Source organism: Merops nubicus, unplaced genomic scaffold, assembly GCF_000691845.1.
Source record: "Merops nubicus isolate BGI_N331 unplaced genomic scaffold, ASM69184v1 scaffold13644, whole genome shotgun sequence".
Classification (NCBI taxonomy): domain Eukaryota; kingdom Metazoa; phylum Chordata; class Aves; order Coraciiformes; family Meropidae; genus Merops; species Merops nubicus.
Window position 1 is genome coordinate 1 of NW_008603656.1, and position 22810 is coordinate 22810.

General features: G+C 37.7%; 1 protein-coding gene across 1 annotated transcript in view; it reads left to right on the forward strand.

Moving 5' to 3' along the window:
• Positions 1-467: 467 nt before the first annotated feature.
• The window catches only part of TAF2 (TAF2 RNA polymerase II, TATA box binding protein (TBP)-associated factor, 150kDa), a gene marked incomplete at its 3' end in the record, with an annotated part of 50699 nt that continues 28356 nt past the window's right edge, over positions 468-22810 (forward strand). Inside the window, exons 1-10 of the mRNA XM_008938747.1 lie at positions 468-520; positions 1971-2025; positions 2799-2959; positions 13253-13371; positions 14712-14853; positions 15221-15452; positions 16065-16249; positions 17334-17447; positions 18229-18328; positions 19958-20043. Of these exons, the coding sequence (XP_008936995.1) occupies positions 468-520; positions 1971-2025; positions 2799-2959; positions 13253-13371; positions 14712-14853; positions 15221-15452; positions 16065-16249; positions 17334-17447; positions 18229-18328; positions 19958-20043 (1247 nt within the window). The remainder of the gene's footprint in view (positions 521-1970; positions 2026-2798; positions 2960-13252; positions 13372-14711; positions 14854-15220; positions 15453-16064; positions 16250-17333; positions 17448-18228; positions 18329-19957; positions 20044-22810) is intronic.

The window sequence follows — 22810 nt, forward strand, 5'->3', positions numbered from 1 at the left end:
CGGGGGCTGTGCGGCGCTGCCTGCGCTCCCCCGGATCTCTCGCTCCGCTTGTCAGCGGGGCGTGCTGCTCCAAGCCGCTGCCGGGGCAGCGGGGATCCCTCGGCCGTGCGCGGCCTTCCTGCTTCAGTAGTCCCCGCCTCCGCTGCCCGTCGAGCCTGCTGATTGCCAGGGCTTCTGCGGAGCGGAAGCGGGCAGCGCCTCTGAACTGGTACCGTGCCCCCGGTGGAGAGAGGGCTTGTGTGCTGCGCGCGTACAAGGGTGTGTGGAAAGACTGAATGCTGTTTGTGCTATAACTACGGTGCTCGTTCGAGCTGAAGATGCCCGACTGCTGGGAGTCACGGGTCCACTGGGGAGATGAGTAGTCAAACACGGCCTGAGACGAGGAAAAATCAAAGGACGCGCGAAGCGAGGATGATGTTGATGCCAGTCTGACAGTCAGCAGTGTGTGTTTAGTGCTGCTGTTCAGGATGAACAGGAAGAAAGGAGACAAAGGATTTGAGAGCCCAAGACCATATAAATTATAAGTATCCGTTTTTTGTTTGAAGTTGCTATACTTGAGAACGGTGCACATTTGAAGCAGGCCACAGGCTGATCAATAATTATTTACCTGAGATGGTTGGAACTGCTACTTGTGTAGCTTGCATTCCAAAAGCATGTGTCATAGCTGCGTGTTTTAGTGCATAAAGGTACTCACTCATGGACAGTGAGCGGTCCCATCTTACAAAGATATTTACACTGTGGTCTTCAAACCTTGGAGATCTCTCCACACCATATCAGCACTACAGGCCGTGCTACCATGTTTCATTCTCACAACCGTATCAAACCCTTTTGACTTCAGGGCTTTCTTACATATAAAAAAATGCTTGCATTTGCAGCAAGCAGCTTAGTTAAGCAAATGGTCATTTCTATATTCGTTACTTTGGTTGTAACCAAAAACTGCTGTAAAGCAGTTGTTGATTTCAGAGGAGCTCTGTATTTGTTTATACTTCCTTAATTTCTTTATAAAATCTGTAACAATTGTATTTCTGAATAGAATTGTTCTTGTATTATATATGTTTTAATGTGTAGGTAATGTTTGGATCTGTCATTGGATACTAGATGTTATTCTCTTACAGGTTTTTTTTTATTGAACTTGCTCAACTGAAGCAGTCACTTTTTAATGCACAGGGTACATGAGTATGTACATATGTGGGATGTGGCATAAAAGCTGAACTACAAGGTTGTATCTTGAGTGATGAAGTGCAGTGAAGATGCCAGCTACTACAGAAAATTTATAAAAATAACTTGCTAGAGTTTTAAAAAAGTTGAAATTATTCTTTTGCCTTTCATTTTTTAAATCAGAGAGTTTTTTACAAGAAGTTCTAATAAGTCATTCAAAATTTAAGCAAACACAGTTGACTTGTTTAAAATGCCTATCTTGATTAATATGTAACCATTACTTAAAAAAATAAATTCTTATGACATACTAATTGTAAAAACACATACTATACCTATTTTCATGTATAGTACCTGAATAGATAAATGATGTATGAGAGTGAGTTTTACACAGGGCTCTGCAAGTATTGTGGCTGCGTGCTGTTCCTAATGCTGCGCATCACTAAAGTGTGAGAACTGGAGTCCATGCCTTTAGCAATACGATATTTTTACATACTGTTACATGATCTTCAAAAGTGATTTTGTCATCTTCCTGTGTTACTGGTAGTATTCATACTGATATGATACTATATTTTGTTTTATTGGAACGTTTCTGATCTTGCATGCAACTTCTATTCATTATTTGTTTTGAACCATGTAAGAGATTAAGACCATCAGGAATTCTTCTTATAGAAGTATATGCTATAGGCAGTTTTTATCTATATGTACATAGATCTTCTATAAGCTTTATATTTTTAAAACTGGGTTAAAAAATTATTTTAAATGCTGCATTTGTGCAAAACCTTACTTTTTTTTTTTTTTTTTTTCCCCAGCACAACTCACCAGGTAGTTTGTATCAACAACATAAACTTTCAGAGAAAGTCTGTTGTAGTAAGTATTTTTAAATAAAGTGTGGAAGTAGAAATTAAAAGTCTGGGTATTTTTCATGTCTTTAGAGGAAACAACTGCACACACAAGCTAATTGTGTTGTTCAGCTAATTTATGTTTTATAGTTTCTGGTCTGATGACTCATAAGTTGGTCATTCCTTGAGATGCAGCAAATAAAATACCTTCTGACTGAACACTAAAATCTCTGTAAGGAAAAGCTTTCTAAAAGAGGGTCACTGCACTGTAAATAATATTATAGAGCAACGTGCAATTTAAAATTGATGAGCAACATAGTGTTAGCTGAGGTTAGGGATAGGGTTTTAGGATTTTCTAGCTTATATGTGAGTGCACTGGGGCTTTGAAGAGGCCTGAAGTCATTGAGACTTTTTGTGAATTTAGATATCTGCCTAAACAGATTCTGCTTAGGTTTTAAAAGATTGTCCTAAGCTCAGATACCACAGCCTGAAGCATAGTGATGCTAGTAACATTAATTCTGCTCAGCAGAAGCAGATAATTTCCAGTAAAACAAGCATGGTTGTCGGTCATGTTGAAGCATTTTGGTTTTATTTCACAGATGGTAAAATTCACCTCTTAAATATTACGAAAGAAAATATATTCTAGACACCTAAAGAGCAAACCAATGTCCTTTTTAAATAAAAAATTAGCATTATTTAACCTGCAATTTTCCTTTGAAATGCATTGATATTTTTTTTTAATATCTCTACTTTGTGAGTTGATAAAGATTTTATAGAAGGTTTTGGTTTGTGTTTTCATAGGGTTATGTGGAACTGACAATATTTCCCACAGTTGCAAACCTGAATAGAATCAAACTGAACAGTAAACAGTGCCGGATTTACAGAGTAAGAGTCAACGATTTAGAAGCAGCTTTCATCTACAACGATCCAACCCTGGAGGTTTGTCACCACGAGTCAAAGCAGTAAGTGATGTGTTTAATCTTCTGTTATGTAGTGTCTTCAGTTCCTGTTAAGCATGACTTATGTTATTGTACTGGCATCTTTTAACTGGTGATTTCCCAGTTTTAATTAACTTATTTTGGTAAAGTATTTTGGCAGTAATTTTGAATCTTACATTATTCTTGGGAATTTCTTTTGGTGACGTTTCTTTGTACTGTCATGTAAAAGCATCAGAAACTTTTTTTTTTAGGAGTTTATAGGGGAAAAAGGCGGTGGATGCCAGTAGTGTTCCCAGTGCTTTAGGAAACTGTTGTTCTCATGTATCTTTTTCCTGGTAAGAAAATAGCTTTGGCTAAAATGTTTTATCAGTGATAGAGATCAGGTTTATCTATGACTATCTCTCATTTATTTAAAGAAAATTTCCTTGCTTTATCATAGCAATGGCAATTTCTTTATATTCTTGTGGAGGATATTTTAGGGTGGTGCAACTACATTCATGTGAGAGTTCCACATGAGAGGATTGCCCTTAGTTTGGAGTTTTGTGGGTTTTTTTGTGATTTCTTTTTTTTTTTCTCTCCTTTTTTTTTTCACTCCAGCACAGTTGATTAAATGTTTGGCTGCATCAGTATATTATGTAGACCGAAATGATTACGTTCTGATAATTTGTCCTGCAAAAATTGCCCTTTTATGATGTGTTATGTCAAACTGGATGATCATTTTTGTTCCTTCCTATTTTTAAACGTAAAAATATTCATATGGTATCAAAGTTTTTGGGAATATTTTTCATTTTCCTAAGTAGATTTTTGTGAGAATTCTTTCTGATTTTGTTAAATATGTCTAGATAGCCTTATATATCGTTAGCTTATTACTTTGAAACCAATAATAGGAATAAGACAAATCACGTGCCTGTTCAGGTTAACTGTTGGACTACTAAATTAAGATGCTTGTTACTGTCCCTCAGCTATTTGTTTTGTCCCCTCGGACAGTGACTGCTCTGAGAGTTTCACTGCCTGCAAAGATGGAGAGGGCTCAGTAAGCAGCTTCACAGGTGGTATAACCTTGCTTAAGTCGTATCTGATGAAAAGAAGGCTCTAGGGAGACCTTGTGGCCTTCCAGTATCTGAAGGGGGCCTACAAGAAAGCTGGGGAGAGGCTTTTTCCAAGGGCTTGTCGTGACAGGATATGGGGTAATGGGTTCAAACTGGAAGAGGGTAGATTGAGATGAGATGGAAAGAAGTTCTTTATTATAAGGGTGGTGAGACCCTTGAACAGACATGGAAGTTGTGGATGCTTCATCACTGGATGTGTTCAAGGTCAGGTGGGATAGGGCCTTGCACAGTCTGGTCCAGTGGGAGGTGTCCATGTCCATGGCAGGGGATTGGAACTATACGATCTTTAAGGTCCCTTCCAACCCGAACCATTCTATGAAGGCACATAGGAACCAGCTGGACTTACCCTGAAGCAAACTGCAGAGTTCGTACAGGCCTGCTGATTAGATTTGTGAGAATTGTGGCATTCCCAGATTATGCAGCCAGACTTGTAAGAGGCTGTCTACCCATTGCATGAATGACTGGAGTCTTCGAGATGTTTCTTAGCCCATCTCAGTTTTAAGGTTAAAGCTGACAACTTCTCTGACTGTTGTCTGAAAACTAGAGTATTAAAGAGGATTCTGTTGTTCAGTTCCTGAGATTGAAGTGCTGGTTTTTATCCTAAGTTATACATACTTGGATTTGAACTGTTTACAGCACACTCTGTATTCCTTTAGTCACCACTTATGCAAGTGTGCCAGTAACTCAGTGTGCAAATATGATGTTCGTTTCTATAGGACTCTGAACTGGATTTCAGAGTTTGAAATTTTGTTAGTCCTGATACTGAACCACTCAAGTCTATTAATTCTGTAATTCATGTCTGGTTTCTGAACTGGATTTTTCTGTTGCTGCTCTTGCTCAGAGAATCAGAAATTCAGAGTCCTCATTAGGGCAATTTTAATTCTTCTGAAGAGCTAGAAAGTAAAACTTTTGGTCTTGCCTAAGGAATCAAACTTCAATTATTTATTAGCATTGTAGATGAGGGTGGAAGTCCTAGAATGTTACCTCAACTGCCTTTGAGATTCAAAAGGTAAAGTTTCAAATTTCTTCAACATCTAATATTAAAGAGCAAGTTTAAAACCATGTAGCTTACCATAAATTTTGGGGAAATTATGTAGGAAGAGACTTTGGTGAAAATCTCCCATCGGTCTGTTTTTCAGTAAAAGAAGCGCCATGGGCTTTCTTCTCCCTTTGTTTTACTGAAACTTACATTCACGTTCTCACACCTTCTTTGGCTGGCTTGATTGAATTTGCAGTTTGCTGCTTTGTTAAAGAGCTAGTGAAAGTGCTATATGTGTTTTACAGCAGCTGATATGAAATCACAGAGTCCTTTAGGCTGGTGTTTTGCCAATGACCAGCCCCAACAAAAATAATAGCACCAGGAGGAAGATGAACCAATACACAGACTGTATTGTGTACAAGAAAGACATTCCACGAATGGTCGCTGGGGATACAAACAAGTTAATCAGCTGGTACATAAACACCACCACCCCCAATGATCCCACAAAAGATGTGACTCAGCCCACAACAGGCGGTACAAACAGAGACCCGAGGTTGCCCACAGTTGGCATGGGAAACAGCCAGACCAGCCAGTTAAATACATAAGAGAAAGGTGCCCACATGGCGACTCTCACCCGATCTGCCCGCGTTCACAAAGGTCTAAACGGACTGGGGCTCAGCTCCAGGGAGAGTCAGGAGGTCTGCCCTGAACCAGGAAGCTCTGTGGAGTGCACTCCACAGACAGACACTCCTGACTCCCTGCCAGTGGTCCCAGCTTTTATCCCCAAGCAGACACCTGACCTTTGTCAACTCAATGCAGGACCCCTGGGGCTCATTTCCCTTCTGGCTCTCCCTGCAGGGCCGGCCGCACCCTGGGGGGAAGCTATAAGGCAAACTCACCCCCTCTTTATGAAGGGCTGTGGGAATCACCCATATGTCAACCTGAATTTGGGGCTTGGGGTTCAAACCCCAGCATTTCAGCTGGGAAGGACCTATTGAAATCATCTAGTCCACCCCCTGCTCAAGCAGAATCAACTAGAGCAATTTTCACAGGGCTGTGTCCAGTTGAGTTTTGAGTATCTGTAAGGATGGAAACTGCAATGTCTCTGGGCAACCTGCTCTAGTGTTTGATGACCCTCACAGTATAAAAGCATTTTTTTTTTATATTCAGATAGGATTTCATGTATTTTAACTTATGTCCACTGAGAGGACCAGAGGCAATGGGCACAACCTGAAATTTGGGGGGCTTCCTCTGAACATCAGGAAACACTTTTTTACTGTGAGGGTGACTGAGTACTGGGACAGTTTGCCTAGAGAGACTGTGGAGTCTCCTTCCTTGAGGATACTCAAAAGCCATCTGGACATCCTCCTGGGCAGCTGGCTCTAGGTGCCCCTGCTTGAGCAGGAGGAGAGGACCAGGTGACCTTCAGAGGTCCCTTCCACGCTTAGCCATTCTGTCATAGTTGAAAGCTGAATAACTTCTGGAAGGTACGAGAAAGGAACAGCATTTAAAAAGGTCAGAGTGAGCACTCCATTATGTTAAGAAAGAGGTGAGGAGAGAGAACTACCATTTTGTGGAGAAAGTGAGTTGCTTTGTTTAGCATCATAGTGGTGTAGTGGAACATCATCCTTTTTTTCACATTACCCTGTTTAAGAGCAGTGGAGGAAATTTGAGGACAATGCATGCAGTGAAATACTGTCTCACATGGGGCTACGGTGGCCTGTTGTTTTCACTGCTGCAGATTTTCACCTTGCTACTTTAACTTAATAGAAAGTCTCTGTATTTCATAACTCCTGTGTTATTCATAGTAATGAAAGACAGAGGTCACCAAATACTCCTTAAGGAAAAACTAGGATGCCTCTTTGAAGTCAGAAGTCAAGTCAACACGGGTTACAAAGTATGAGATTAGATGTATATTTTTTCCATTTAAATACTTGGTCACAATTGGGTATTGTGCATGATGGTAGCTAAGTTTTGATTAAATACAACATCTCTGCTCTTAAGGCAGGATTTCAAACAGAAATGCTTGAAATCTACAAACTCTAGAATTGCTACCTATTAAAAAAAAGCCAAGAGTGGGTTTCTTCTGCTCGTCTTTGCAAAGAACTGCTTCTAGAAACAGCGGTGGTTTTGTAGTAGTCTTCAGCCATCTAGTCATCTCTTACAAGTTCTTATTTGTTATGGCAGTTTAGTGATGAAGTCCTTTGTCCCCTTGCAGATGAACCAGGTGTATAATTATTTTGAACAGGACACAGAATAATCATCAGGTTTATGTTACAGGGATAGTTGTATTTTGCGTGGTTTTCTTCAGTAGTCTATTGAACCAGTAAATGTGGAATTAAAATGTTTCTTGGCAACCTGTTTATTTAAAACAATTTGGGTTTGTATCTTTACTCTTTGCTGTGGTGTGTAGCAAATAAAAAAATAAGTTCATGTTGTAAGATTTTCTTCTTGTATTTTAAGTGCATATTTCTCCAAAGAATACATAAAGTATGTAGAAAAAAAATTGTTAATTTAACAAACTTTCCTACCTTTTCTTATAAAAATATTTTAAAGGCTTCTTATTCCCTTAGCAACAAAATTCAATTAGAAATGGGAAATTCTGTATTTAAAGCCACTACAATTATTTCTTTGAGAAGACTTGCTATGGCATCTGTGACTTGAGAGGTTATGTTTGCAGATAGGAGGTGAAAGTCAAGTGGTTAATTGTTATGCACATTCTGGCATGCAAGAAAGCATAGTTAAAAGATGGTTGAGAAAGTGAAGGTTAAAGAGAGCTTTATGAAATACAAGCAGTGCCAGCTGAAGTTGTTTCTGTTCTCTGCTACTTCTTGGGTGAGATCTATCAGATCAGGTCTTTGCGTTCTGTATCTGAACATTCAACTTGTTTTCAGTACAAGTTATATTTTTGAGGTTTTATCATCTGTTGATGCCAAAATCATTGATATGCGATTTAACATTTTCAGTCTTGCAGAAGGTGAAACAAGTTTTTTTGGTCTTGTATATTGTCAGTTCTGAACGACAAAACCCCCTCACTAAAAAGATAGTTGAAAATTTATTAATTTTTTAGGAAATGTTAGAAATTTTGTTAGTGTATTAAATATATTTTCAGCTTCGATGCCATTGCCAGGTTATCTATCATTCCCAAAACATTATTTCAGATACCAACTGAAAGAACTTCTGAAGTTTGATCTAGAAATAAAGTCAGTCTTCTGTCTTGTAGTTTCCATCTGAGGCTTCAGGACAGGATAGCTTTTTCCCGTTGGACTAGATGGATTAACCTAGATAACGGAGCCACTTCCTCCCTGCCTGAGCAAACACCTGAATGGTGCTGTAGGTTATAAAGCAACTCACATTGTTTTGCCATGTGTACACAAGGTGGCAGATAATCCCATTTTGCTCATGCTTTTATGGAAGCTATTGAAATCTTCCTAAGACTGCACACAGTATTGGAGAACATCAGTTTGCGTGTTGTTCTGGTGCCGCTGTTATTGAGTTTTCCAACTGTCTCTGCCCTCCTCTTCTTCCTTCTTTTCCTTGTGAATTGTTGCTTTCTTTATCCCGTCAAAATAAGGGACTGGGGATTTATTTTTCTGGGCTGTGGTATGCAGAAATCCAGCAGTCTGTATTCTGACTACTTAGATAACTGCTTGTATCTCAGCCCCTTTTATGAGATCTCTTAATTCTGTGGGTAGGGTTGTAAACTGTTAAATAACCACAACAAAACTTTGGCATGTTAATACGGTAGTTTGATCTGTGGTAACTGAGGTTTGTGATGATCTTGCTGTTGCCTGGTTATGTATCTCCCACGTTTGTGTGATAACTATGGGGCAGAGCTGAGAAGCTATTGCATTTTATTAATGCTTTTATGGAAGGAATATAAGTTTTTTTTATAAGCCAGCTAATGTGCACATAATGCTTTCCTGTGTGCAGGTACTTCCTTCAGTATAATTTTGACCTTCAGTGATGTGTACCTGTTAATTCACTAGTTCATCTCTATGGGTTTTTTTCCCTAACTTGAAGCCTGTAGTTTTTAAACATCAGGATCATGAAGACATTTTGATATCCTGTAATTTCACTGTTGCTGTAGTTAGAAGCAGCAGTAAGCTGTGAGAGAGAGCAGTGTGGTTGCCTTCAGGGCACGTCTTGCAATATTCTTTCTTCTGAGAAGTCAGTAATTGAGCCTTTCACCTATGCACAAAATGGAAAAATCTCTGGTGGATGGAGCATGTGTTGTTCTGCTGCAATGAGGAGTCTTCATTTCCACTGCTATGATGTAAAGTCATCACAGGCTTTGCTAGAAATAAACAGAGGTGCAGAGAACATTTGAAGAAAGAGATGGCAAAGCATGTAAACATGGACAAGAATGAATTTTAGTAAAATTATTAAAAGATGTTAATTATATAAAATTATAAAAGATGTTATATATAATAAATGCTATATCATGTATTTGGGAATTGGACCAAGTTAAAAACCAAGTGCTAATTTTATCTGGGAAGCAAAGTAGAATATTAAATGAATTACAGGTAATGAAGATTAGTGAATTACATGTGGATCAGGGAACTCATTCTGCCATGGTGATGTTAAGTACTGTAGGAAGCAAGTGATTTGTAAGCTGTATGTTTGGGCTGTGTAACAGTGAAGTACCACTGCTGCAGCTAGTAGTAAGAGATGCTGTGGAAAGGTGACATGGAGATACTTGAAATCAATGAGTAGCTTTAAAAAATAAGTCTGCAGGATTGCTTGTTTCTAATCAGTCAACAAGCATACGCTTTGACAAAATAATAGTGCTTTAGGTCAATGCTAATAATAAAATGTATCTCTACCAGGAAAAAAGCATGAATGCCTATTATTTTTTCATTGTTAATCTACGCTTAGCATTTAGGAAAATTTATCTTTGTTCCTTAGGCTGTAACTTTTGGCATGTGTTCTGTTTTTCTTAAAATGACCATATCCAGTTTATTGAGAACAGTTCAACCTATGAAAAAATTAATCTCTGGTACTAAACCTTTAATGGATTCCTTTTACAATGAATCATGCATTTGAACTGGAACAATTCACAAAAATAGAACTATTGGAATAGACTGTTTTCCATAAAATGTTAAGCTCTGTGGAGTCTACCTTTCTTGTTATAAAATCAAAACCTTTTCCTGTCTATGGATCCATTGATGTTTAAGATATAACCACAAGATCATCACAGTCCTCAGATGTGTAACAAATCCTCACTGATGCATTGGAAAGGGATCACCTCTCGGTAATTTACAGAACCAGTTTAGAATAAAATTTAAAACTTTGAGAGTTTACAGTCTGACAGAATGTTACTGTTGTCTTCTGTTGTTCTTTTTTTAATTACTAAGATAGGTTTTAGTCATGTAGTCTTTTTCATAAAGTGAGCTTTTCCAATGGTATTTGTTTGCCTTCACAGGATGCCATTGGAAGACAACTTAAAGCACCATTGGTTTGGGTGGTTATGCTCCCATGCCTCAGGAGCAGCGCTTCTTTGACCCCTCAGTATGTCAGATCAGGCAGCAAAACCAGCTGAAATCTGTCTGCAAAAAAAAGAAAACCTTTTTGTTTTTTCTGTGTGACCCTTTCAGGTGCATCACCACAGGGTCGGATGAAGAGTAGTCTCCTTAGTGAGCGAGGGTGTAGGGATGTGTGCCTGAGACTAGGAGACACCACATCAGCTGGATTTAAAGTTGAATTGTTCTGGAACCATAGATGAATATATATTACAGTATATTCCCTTGTACAAATTCAACCCTGCGCTTTCAAAACTTCTTGGCGTTATATCCTATGTTTAGATACACTAGCTATGAAAAAAGGATAAAATTATTATGTATTGAAACTTGGGATTTGGGTGTTTCGATACTCATATGCTCCCACTTACTATTCATGTCCTATTTTCAGAAGCTTCCAAGCAAAGTAGACGAGTTTACTGCTCCTAACATTCTCAGTCTTTGGTAGTAGTGCCAGGGAATTTGTGCACTATTATTGCCAAAGATGAGGAACTGCATGAAAATATGTTCTTGGTATATTTCAGAGTTTTAGTAAAGCTTTTTTAGATGTGGACAACTAGAAATACAAGCATGGTGTTTGACATACCTAGACTTATAGGATGATGCTAGCATGGTTAATTGCCCTTCACTCTTCCAAGTAAGATGCTGTGATTTGCTTTGAATGCTTTTTTCTCTGTGGGTGGTGGGTAGAGAATGGTTAGATGAAAGTAAAATCCTGAAATGAGATCATGTCTGCTTTGTGTGGACTTTAGATTCCATGGAAGGGTGGTGTCTGCAGCCAAAAGTTAATGTACTCCACTGTGTTGCAGTAATCCTGCACCTGGGTGAGGGCAATCCCTGGTATCAATACAGGCTGGAGGATGAAGGGACTGAGAGCAGCCCTACAGAGCAGGGCTTGGGGGGGCTGGTGGATGAAAAGCTGGACGTGAGCCGACAATGTGCGCTCGCACCCCAGCAGGCTGACTGTATCCTGGGCTGCACCAAAATCAGTGTGGCCAGCAGGTCAAGGGAGAGGATTCTGCTGCTCTGTTCTCCTCTGGTGAGACCACCTGGAGCACTGTGTCCAGCTCTGGAGCCCTTAGTACAATAAAGACATGGACTTGTTGGAGCAGGTCCAGAGGAAGGGCACAAAAATGATCAGAGGGCTGGAACACCTCTCCTGTGAGGACAGGCTGAGAGAGTTGAGGTTGTTCAGCCTGGAGAAGAGAAGGCTCCATGGAGACTTTATTGTAACCTTTCAGTACTTATAGGAGACATGAGAAAAGATGAGTTGAACTTTTTTTCAGGGCCTGTTGTGACAGGACGAGGGGTGATGGTTTTGTACTAAAAAGAGGGTAGATTTGGACTAGAATTAAAAAAGTTGGGGTTTTTTTTCCAATGAGGGTAGTGAGATACTGGCACAGATTGCTCAGAGAGGTGGTAGATGTGCCCTCCCTAGAATAATTCAAGGACAGGTTGGACTGGGCTCTGAGTAATCTTAGATAGTTAAAGATGTCCCTGCTTATTGCAGGGTGCTGGACTAGGTGGCCTTTAAAGGTCCCTTCCAACCCAGACCAGCCTATGATTCTATCGTAGCTTTATGCTTGATTGTGGCTCTGCCCCCACAGTGGTTGGGTTTGTCAGTGGTACCTAAATTCTGGGAAAAAAAAATAGGTGATAACTAATTCAAACACTTTCTCTTCAGGTATACAGTTGTGCAAGCTTTGAAAAACTCAGTGTACTAGAAGATTAGAACTAAGAAGGGTTTTGCTCCCATGTCCTACACAGGTTAAAAATCCTGTAGAGTTGAAAAGCAGAGTTATTTTTGAACTTGACTGGTCATCCTTCTGTGTCTGAACATAATCACATTAAATAATAATAAGATAATATCCTGCTCACAACCACTTTAACAGCAGACGTATGTATATTCCTGCTCATGTCACTAGAAAACAGTTCATCTAAGTCACAACTGCAGTAAGGGTGTGACTTTGGAGTGAACTGTACAATTAATTAGCAGCTAATGTGTAGTAGCACAAACAGCTCAAACCTGATTTTGTGGGGTATTTTTTGTGAATTTTTGTCTGCATCCTAAATAAACTAATAATGGTAACACTTTAAAAAAAAAAATGTTCGTAGGTTCTAGAAAGTATAATAGATGTTTCTGTGTCTGTGTATTAAGGCCAAAACTCCAGCATCTAACATTTTGAGTGATATTTACAAGTACATAAAATAAAACTATTCCTATCCATCAAGCTAAGAGGGGGGAAAATATCATTACCAAGCTAAAATCTTAGTACATTTACAAAAGCAACATAAAAGCAAAACAACAATGAATGAGGAGGCAGATCTTCAAGGCAGATCTTTAGAATAAACACACAAACTTAATCCAAATCTTAAAAAATGAAACAAACAAAAACATTTATGGGAATAGAAATTAAATATTACTCTTATTGGGAAAAGAACACTGAGCATTTAGCATTTAATTTGTTGGACATTACTACTGCTTAAGTCTTCTTGACCATAGATCACTTTTGTAAGAGCCTAGTTTTAAATTCTGGTTTTTGAAATCTAATTGTTACTCTTTCTTTTTTCCCCTCCACTCCTTTAAAAGCAACACTAAATGCATGTTTGAACATGCACCATGAAATTCAGTATAGAAATCATAAAACTTTCAAAGTTGTTTTTTGTAGTTAAACATGTATTTTAAGAATTAACTGGGTATTTCTGACAGGAGGAATCTCAACTATTTTTCCAATGCCTATGCTGCCGCAGTCAGTGCTGTGGATCCAGATGCTGGAAATGGAGAACTCTGCATTAAGGTTCCCTCAGAGCTGTGGAAACATGTTGATGGTAAAGTAAAAGGGACCATGCTGAAAGCTTAATTTAAAATGCCATATATTTGTTAGCTACGAGTTTGCATAGGAAGATAGTAGATTTAAATAAACAGAAGTAGCATTACATTGTTTTATAAAATGATGGTAGTTGTTGCCTTTTGCCTCACCCATCGTTCCAGTTGAAGTCTGAAAAACACCTTCACATGTCTTGGTAATATGGAGAAGTGGTTGCAAGGGTTGTTAATCCTCTTTGCAAACAAACTGTTAGGTGCTCATGAGCTCGGAGGTGTACATGAGAAATGGGCTGTAATGGAGTATATTGGGTGCTGAATTGTAACTTTGAAGCTGCTTACATATGATCCAATGAAAAAAAGGATTTATAAAGATATGTCCATATACATATTTTTTAAAAAAAAATAATTTTTTACTGTCTTACTTTGAAGAATAATCATCTTAAAATTGAATTGGTAGTGAAAAGTAGACTACTTTATACATTGATGTACTAGTTCCTGAAGCAAGTAACTATTCTAATAAATCACTCTCCAATGTTGATTTTCTTGCATGGATTTTATTAGTTTCTTGTATTGTTTTCTTACGTATTTTTTATCAGTTTTTCCCCTGGATTTTTTGAGACCTGTGAGAGAATGACTGTGTCATGAAGCTGACTCACACAGTTTTGTCAGATACACCTTAATTGGAAAGACACTTTCATTTATTTTAATTTTTGTTTAAGTTCCTGTTGTCTTACTTGCCTAGAAAAGAAAATATTGAAGCGGGTATAATTTTTATTTTTTCTTTTCAAAGTTTGAATGCCAAAGTATGGTGAGACTTGCTGGCTAATGATATGCTTGGATTTCTTTTTCTGTCAGTCTATTCATAGGTGAGATTTTTGTGAAATCAAGCCAAAGCAAAGATGTTTAAGTTACAGGAAAAGCTTTAACTGTAATAAGAGGTTTAAAAAATTGCAAATGAGAATAACATCTTTTAAGAATGTGACTGTTAGATGCAGGTTTTGCGGAAAATTATTTCAGCAAGGTACAAAGGGAGATCATGGTTAGGGTGCAGTCAGTATAAAGACTCTTTACTGCTGGGGAGTTGGGAGATTAAATATAACTCCAGTTGCAGTTTTTATTGATTAATAAAGATTCTTATAAATACATATATTGTATGTTATCCTTAAGAGGTCTCAGTTTTGTAAACTTTTGAGCCATGATTTGTAAGTGGATTTGGAGGTCCGTGAGAATGAAATAAACACATAATCCTGAAAGACCAAGAGTCCAAAACTGAATGATTATTCTGAAATAACTTTTATGTAAACTGTATGTATTTAGTCCAATTTTAGTCTTGGTGTTGCAGAGTTAAAAGTCCTGAAGGTGCATATAAACTTTTCTCTGGATCAGCCAAAAGGAGGCCTTCATTTTGTGGTACCCAATATGGAAGGCAGCATGGCAGAAAGAGGGGCTCATGTCTTTTCATGTGGTTATCAAAATTCTACACGGTAAGAAAACTCTATTTGAATGTTAGACTGTATTTCCTATTTAATCTTAAAGTGTAGGAAGTACAAATAATTTATTTTCATTCTTCTAAGTGGAAAATTAAGTTGTGCCTGGAAGGAGCTTACCAATGTGAAGTAGCATCTAATGATTAGTAATTAGGATTTCTAGTCTTTATAGTTCAGCAGAAGCTAACGAGAAAAAAACTTAGAGTGCTTTGTAAAATTAATGTATTGTAGGAGTCAGTATGACAACATTCAAAGTATTTAAGAATATAGGTTGGAACTGTAGAGAAAAATCATCTGTGAAAAGGAGAGTATAATTGGTATTTGTAATTGTTAATAATTTTTCCCCCAATCCTAACTTCCCTAGATTTTGGTTTCCTTGTGTTGATTCATATTCGGAGTTATGTACCTGGAAACTGGAGTACACTGTAGATGCTGCAATGGTGGCTGTTTCAAATGGAGACTTGGTGGAAACTGTGTATACCCACGATATGAGAAAGAAGACTTTTCATTACATGCTGACTATTCCAACTGCAGCCTCTAACATCTCCTTGGCAATAGGACCTTTTGAAATCCTTGTTGATCCATACATGCATGAAGTAAGAAGCCTCCTTTTTTTTTTGTGTAAAGTATTAGTGACTATTTTTATGTTGCAATGAGTATATATTGGTCATATGGGTGTGTCTAGAGAGGACTTCCATTAGTACAATTATATAATAAACCTTGCCTAGTAGTGCCTGTATTTAAATTTATCTCCAAGGTAAAGCCTTTGAATGAGCAATAAGTCCATTTATGCCTGAATTTATGGGCTTAATTTAGTTGGCATTGGTAAAAGCATATTTCTCAAAATAGCTTTAAACCTGTCCCATTGCTAGTAGTACCTGAAAATTATTGCTACACATTCAAGTAGTCTTCTGAACTAAATTTGACATTGAGTTTTTAAGTGATAGACATCACTAGATAGACATTGTTACTGTGTGTTTTCTGCTAAAAATTGTTTTCCTGTAGTTGCGCTCAGAATTAAGGTGGGCAACCTAGTGCACTTTTCTGCCGTGATAGTTACTATCACAACTTGAAAATGCTTTTCTCTTAAATTTACAGCAGCTGTATTTTTGCTCTCTTGTAAGGTTTTTTTTCTGCTATGTAATGTACTTGATACTTATGGATTTAAATATCATTGTCAGCCTTGTATCAAATTTTCCTGTTTGCAGGTGACTCATTTTTGCCTACCACAACTCCTCCCGTTGCTCAAACATACCACGTCATACCTTCATGAGGTGTTTGAATTTTATGAAGAAATTCTTACCTGCCGCTATCCATACTCCTGTTTCAAGACTGTTTTTATAGATGAAGCTTATGTTGAAGTTGCTGCTTATGCATCCATGAGTATTTTCAGGTTAGTATTGGAGAAAATCACACCTAAATCCACAGGCCTAGAAGCTCTAAATCCAAGACTATTGAAGAATACATGTAGTTTGTATTATTTTTGTAGCCCGAGTTTTGGGCTCTCTAGTTTGAAAAGGTTGGCTTTTGTTGGCATCACAGTCTTGTCACACCATTTCCAGTTTTATCTGTTAGAAATCATAGAATCATAGAATGGCTTAGGTTGGAAGGGACCCTAGAGATCATCTAATCCAACCTCCCTGCCATGGGCAGGGATGTCTCTGAACTAGACTAGGTTGCTCAAGACCTCATCCAGCCTGGCCTTGAAACCGAGCCTGCCCTTGAACACCTCCAGGGAGGACCATCCACAACCTCTCTGGGCAATCTGTTCGAGTCTCGCCACCCTTGTAGTGAAGAACTTCTTCCTAAGGTCTGGTCTCAACCTACTCTCCTTCAGTTTAAAAACATTTTCCCTTGTCCTGTTGCTGGACACTCATGTGAAAATTCCCTCTCCAGCCCTCCTGTAGATTCCCGTCAGGTACTGGAAGGCAGTTATAAGATGATCCTGGAGTCTTCTCTTCTCCAGGCTGAACAATCCCAGTGCCCTCAGCCTATCCTCATGGCACAGATGCTCCAGCCCCTCAATCATATTTGTGGCCCTCCTCTGCACTTGTTCCAATAGATCTATGTCCCTTCTATGGTGGGGACACCAGAACTGGAAAAGACGTTGGATTTGTATCTTTAAGAAAAAATTTGCAGTGTTTTTCTTTCTGAATTAGAAACATAATTTGTGAAATATTCAAGATCAAATTAAGTGCAGAAGTTTGATGATGTTTTATTTTAATTCAGCTGGGAGAGTACCAGGAATCCAAAAGAGTATCACCAGTTAAAATAAACTACTTTGGCTTTAGATAGTTGCATATAGATGATAATAGCAGGCAATCAGCCTTGTTTAAGGGTATTAAAGATGTTACTGTCTTATTGGAAAAGCAGTGAAGGAATTATTTTATTTGTTTTGGCTTTTAAAGCAAGATATCTCTTTTGTTTCTTTGGAGCTGATGTTCATATTGTGTTATTTTCTTTCTGTGGGGGTCCAGCACAAATCTCCTACACAGCGCAATGATTATAGATGAAACGCCACTGACAAGGAGGTGCTTAGCACAGGCCCTGGCCCAGCAGTTTTTTGGATGTTTTATATCCAGAATGTCCTGGTACGTATTTTACCATTGTACTCTCTAGAAAATGGAAAAAATCTACAAAAAAAAAATTTCAGGAAACTGAAATTTTAATTTTCATATTGAATTTTATCAGAAGAATAAGCGGAACAGAAGAAGGAGAGGGGGGAAGAGAGGGGGGAAATAATAAAACCAACTCAATAAATGAAAATCCCTTACTTACAGCCTACTTCCATGGTGAAGATAACTGTTTCCTCCCTCATAACGACTCCCTTTTTTAATGTCTTTATTTTATTCACATCACTATATGTCATTCTTATATTTAAAATTCTAGTTCTTAGTAATTTTGTAGGTTTTATCCATTTCTTTTCTTCCTTAGAACATAACTCTCAGAAGACATGTTTAAATGAGTGTCCACCAAATTGTGAGATAGGTATCTTTTCTACTTGCTGTCCAGATCTTCTGTATTACCTTGAGGTGTTTATCAAGAAATTAAGATCCTATAGATTAGCAGTTGTTTTAACTTTAGGGTCTATTTCCACTGTTTTATTGTTACTGTTTCACCTAAAATAGTTTGGATTTATATTTTAAACTGGGTTTCTGTGGTAAAAGTTCAGTTTTCCCTGGCTTTTCAGTCTCATCAGTCCCATCCAGGTGCCAAGTTACATAAAATGGTTCACAGCTCATCAGACTCCTATTGACTTAGAGAAGTTATATAACCTGCTGAAATTTGTGGCTATTTTGAGATGGTCAAAAATACCATCCCTTAGAAAATACCTTCTGAAGTGCTATAATTCATGCTTCCTTCTTATTGTAGGTCAGATGAATGGGTGCTAAAGGGAATCTCTGGTTATATTTATGGCCTTTGGATGAAAAAAACCTTTGGTGTTAATGAGTATCGCCACTGGATTAAACAGGTAACAAGAGAATAATAGTATGTTCTTTCAGACATCTTACATCAAAGGAAATGCAATGTAAAATCAGAATCTGACAGTTTTGCATTGCACTCCAAATTAATGTTCAGTTGTGACAAAATTTAGAGCTCAAATATTTTTACCACTTACTGCAAGAAGAGCACCAAGCATACTAACCAAACTATGATTCTGTGAACTGCCTTAATATAGTTTTCATTGGCTTTCTGTGCAATTAGGTTTCTTTGTTTAGACACAAAACCAAAGAAAAATGTAAAAAAATAATTATACTTCTTAACACTTGGTATAGAATATGTGATTCATAAGGAAATATATGTAATGAATTTGTTATACTGTGATGACCATCCATAGAGCTCAGAAGGGCTCCAGTGTTAGCTTGGCTCAGTAATGGATTGGGTTATATTTTAGTATCACTTAAGTACTAAATGAAATAATGAAACACTAAAACGTGCCTATTGAAGTGATTTCTTTTATTGCAAAATAAGTTTCTGTCGATACCTTAAATTTCCAAATGTAGTGCTTAGACAGACAGGTGCTTTCTAGTCATGGCAGCAGTGACTCCTTATTCTGTGGCAGTAACATTAATTCACAGAAGGATGTATATCTTCTTCCTTTTCCTCTCATCACATTCTCTTACTCTTCCTACTAAAAAAAAAAAATAGATTCCCAACTCTCTGGTCTCTATTTACATCCCTTACTCATATAGGGACCCAGTACAATGCCCTTATCTGCCTTAGGTACACTCAGCTCACCAGCTGTGTGCTGTCCATGCTAGAGGCGTTGGGTGCTGTAGAAAACAGCAGAACTGGATACAGGTCTCACCTGAGAGTTCACTGCTGCGTGCAGCATTTGCTGCTGGATGTTAGTTGCTCATATTCTTCCCTATGAGTTAGCTAAGTGCTTCCACATAGAACTAAGAGAGGCTGCTGCCACAGCCTCCAGTTCTGCACTTACTGCTGTGAATGTATTACTAACACATGAAAGTGTTTAAGTTGATATGAACCAATAAATATCAATATATATCAACGTTTGCAAAGTCCTTGACTAACAGTGGGTTGCAGACAGACATCAATTCACTCAGGAGTTACGCTCAAGCTGACCCTAGTTGATTTTACAGCCATGTTGACTGTTGGGTGATAGGGTACCCACGCAAACGTCCTGCCTCGAGGTGTGCTTGTCAACGTGGGCCCAGCACCACGTGAATGCAAACCCATGTTTCTGTTCAGAGCTGGCTTCTGTCTGGCTTGGGCGTGGGTCAAGGTGAGCTTCTCTATGCTGCAGTCTGCTCTGTAGGTATACCCAGTACTACTTCCCAGTGCCAGGAAGTGGGGATCGTCTTTTGGTCAAAGACAACTTACTTCTTAAACAATAATACTCTGTAGGTATATTGCAATTAAATATTATTGTGAGTTGTCCCACATTTCAGACCCAGAACAAGTGTTAACTGTTTTATTATTGTTTGCCATGCTGAGGAACATACCTGACTTTACAATGCTTTGTGTTTGCAAACAAGTTTAATTAGGAGGTAGGGCTTGAACAATAATAACTGACTTCTTTAAGTAATTTCTCTGTTTTTTCAAAATTACACTTGCTTACCTGTGTTGCACTTTTTAGGAGTTAGATCAAATAGTGGCGTATGAACTGAAGACTGGTGGAGTCTTACTGCATCCAATATTCGGAGGAGGAAAAGAGAAAGACAAGTATGTTTATTTAAGCCACAAGTCAGTACAGGGTGTGTTTTTATGGGGCTGTTAATATATGCCTTGGGTATGTTGTGTAGCACAAGGCCAGTCTTCAGGTGCCAAAGGCATGTATTACCAGTCCCATAAAGTACATCTTGGGTATATTGTATCACTGTTGTTTTATTTTTCTTTCACTTTAAATCTTGAAGGGAGCTAAGTATATTGAATGTTTTAATGCTTTTATGAAATTACTTTTTAATAAGAGGATGAAAGAGAATATGGAACCAGAATTTTGACCTGAGCTATTTCTGGAGGGGCTGGCAATCTTTAGGCTTTTTACAGTATCATCAGTTTTCTTTTTCTTTGCTCTTTTTTCTTTCCACTCTGTTACCACCTTGCAATCTTATACTGAAATTTTAGTCGTTTGGAAAAAAAAATCATTAGATCAGTCATCTGTGAAGTAACATTGGTAGTAACTGTGTACTGGCTGGGTTTGTATTTTCTCAATAACTGTAGCTTCGGCGTTGCTAGCTTAAGGAATTTTCCCTGTACCTCTTTCCTGATACTTCTACTGAGTAGTGCAGCCACTGGAGGCAGAAGAGTATTACTACAAGTCAGATCAGTAAGTTGATCCAGATTTCAATGACAATCTTTTGCTGGGTTTTTCTTCTTTGATAAATTAGTCAAGAGACAGCCTCACAAAGAGTAGCTCTCTGGTAACTCATGAGCAATGTGTTCAAAACTGAGTTTGAGCATGTGCAGGTGGAGTGGGAGAATATATGTATTTCTTATGTCCTTACTGCAGGAGAAGCCCCTGTATTATGAAAATACATCCCAAAAGGCCTGCAGCAGTAGTACTCTTGCATGGGAGTGTATACAGATCCAGGCTTTGTTAATTTAAAATTAAAACTCTGGATTTAGAACTGAATTAAGTATGCAATTAACCCATTTAAGTTTTGAATAGTGATCTTTTTTTGAGAGATGAAAAAGAAAAAAGTGTTTTCTGAAATGAAAAATAGGAAGTATTGGTTAATTTACGAGCCAGGTGAATGAATCCTCAACATGTACTGTTTTCTGGATGTTAACAGTCACAGATGTAGCTTGTGTATATGTATGCATGCCAGGCTCTTACTCCATTTTGCTTGCCTTCTCATGATGAATTTTGATTTGGTTCGCTGTCCTTTCAAGCTGTGAAGCAGAACAAGCACCGAGGTACTTTTCCTGTGTATACCTCTGGAAAGCAAGTGACAGCTAGCAGCAGTTACTTTAGGGTGTCCTAAAGCTGCTGCTGATGTCTTTTTATTAAGGAAGACTTGGGGTACTGAGCTAGGTCTTGACAGACTTTTTAATTGGCAGCATTAAAATTTGGCAACATACTCCCTTATATAGAGAAACTAAGTTCACATTAATAGGATCAGCCGAAACTAGAGAAAAAGCACATATTTTAAAAAAGAAATTCACTAAAATAAAAGTCTCTTTGTAATTGCTAATTTTATTAGTTTTATTGTATTTGTTCTAGAAGTGGGCACAAATAATTGACAAAATCCTGCTCTAATTCTTATAAATGTTTCTTCTGCGTGATGTTAGACACACTGTGTTTCTACAGCTGTTTCACTACTTCATTGTATTACAGCTTGTTAATCATCAAATCACTTAAATATAAATTACTTCTTGCTGTTTCTTTTAGATTGCAAAGTTCCCTTGTATGTAAATTAAGTACACGTTCCTGACTCTGGGAAATTATTTCTGTTTAGGGGAGGTATTTTCATAATGATGTCTAGAACATTTCTCTCCAATATATTTTTTGCATTTCTTTGTCCTAGTTATTATGATATGGTTTCTTGCCAAGCAAGAATCTGTGTTATAGGATTACAAATGTAATAATAATTTGAAGAAAAAATTGGATTAATAATAGAATTTTTCAACTAAATTGGAAATAGAGTATGCAAATAAATCATTGGGAAAAAACAACTTCTTTCAGACACATGAATTAATTGCTGTGCAAAACACAAGTCTCACAGATTCTTCCTGTTTATGTCTGGTGAAACACAAACTCTGCTCCCCAGAGCACTTATACAGGAAAAAAAAAAAAACAAACAACAAAAAAACAGAGCTTGGGAAAATGAAAGGAAGGAAACTGCAGGCTAACTGCTGTGTGGTTGAAAGCTTCAAAAGAAGGCTTTATATGCTATGTTTTCATTTTGTGCTCTCCTCTCTCGGATTTTGGTTCTCTTCAGTCTTTGCTTGTGCTGGTACCACACACTGTTGTGAAAACCAAAAACCCCCAGAAATTTATATAGATTTATTTCAAATGGAACAAACATACTGACAGGTTTACATTGAATGACCAGATGGTGTTTGTGAGCATGAGTGTTACAAGTTTCCATAGAAGAACTAGTGCTATTTTTTTAATCTCATTTGATGCCAATTTGATAAAAGTTTTAGAAGTATAATGACTGAAAAAAAAAAATGTAATTGGAAGAAAAGTATTAATATTGAATGAATTACAGAACATAACTGTCAAATGCAAACTTGTCTCAGTTCTGATTTGCAGTTAAATAATGTAACCAGTACCAAAATCAATCAACACTTGGTAAATTTAAGAAGGCCAAGAATATGGGTCCTGGCTTGGTTTTAATTTTCAAGCAAAGAATTTTACCCAAGTCAATCAACTATAAAATTTGAAGCTGGATAAATAGTTTTTATGCTGAGACCAAATTATTATACAATGTCTGAGCCACAACCTCAGTTTCCTTCTTGCATTTCAATTCCTTCATGGTTACTA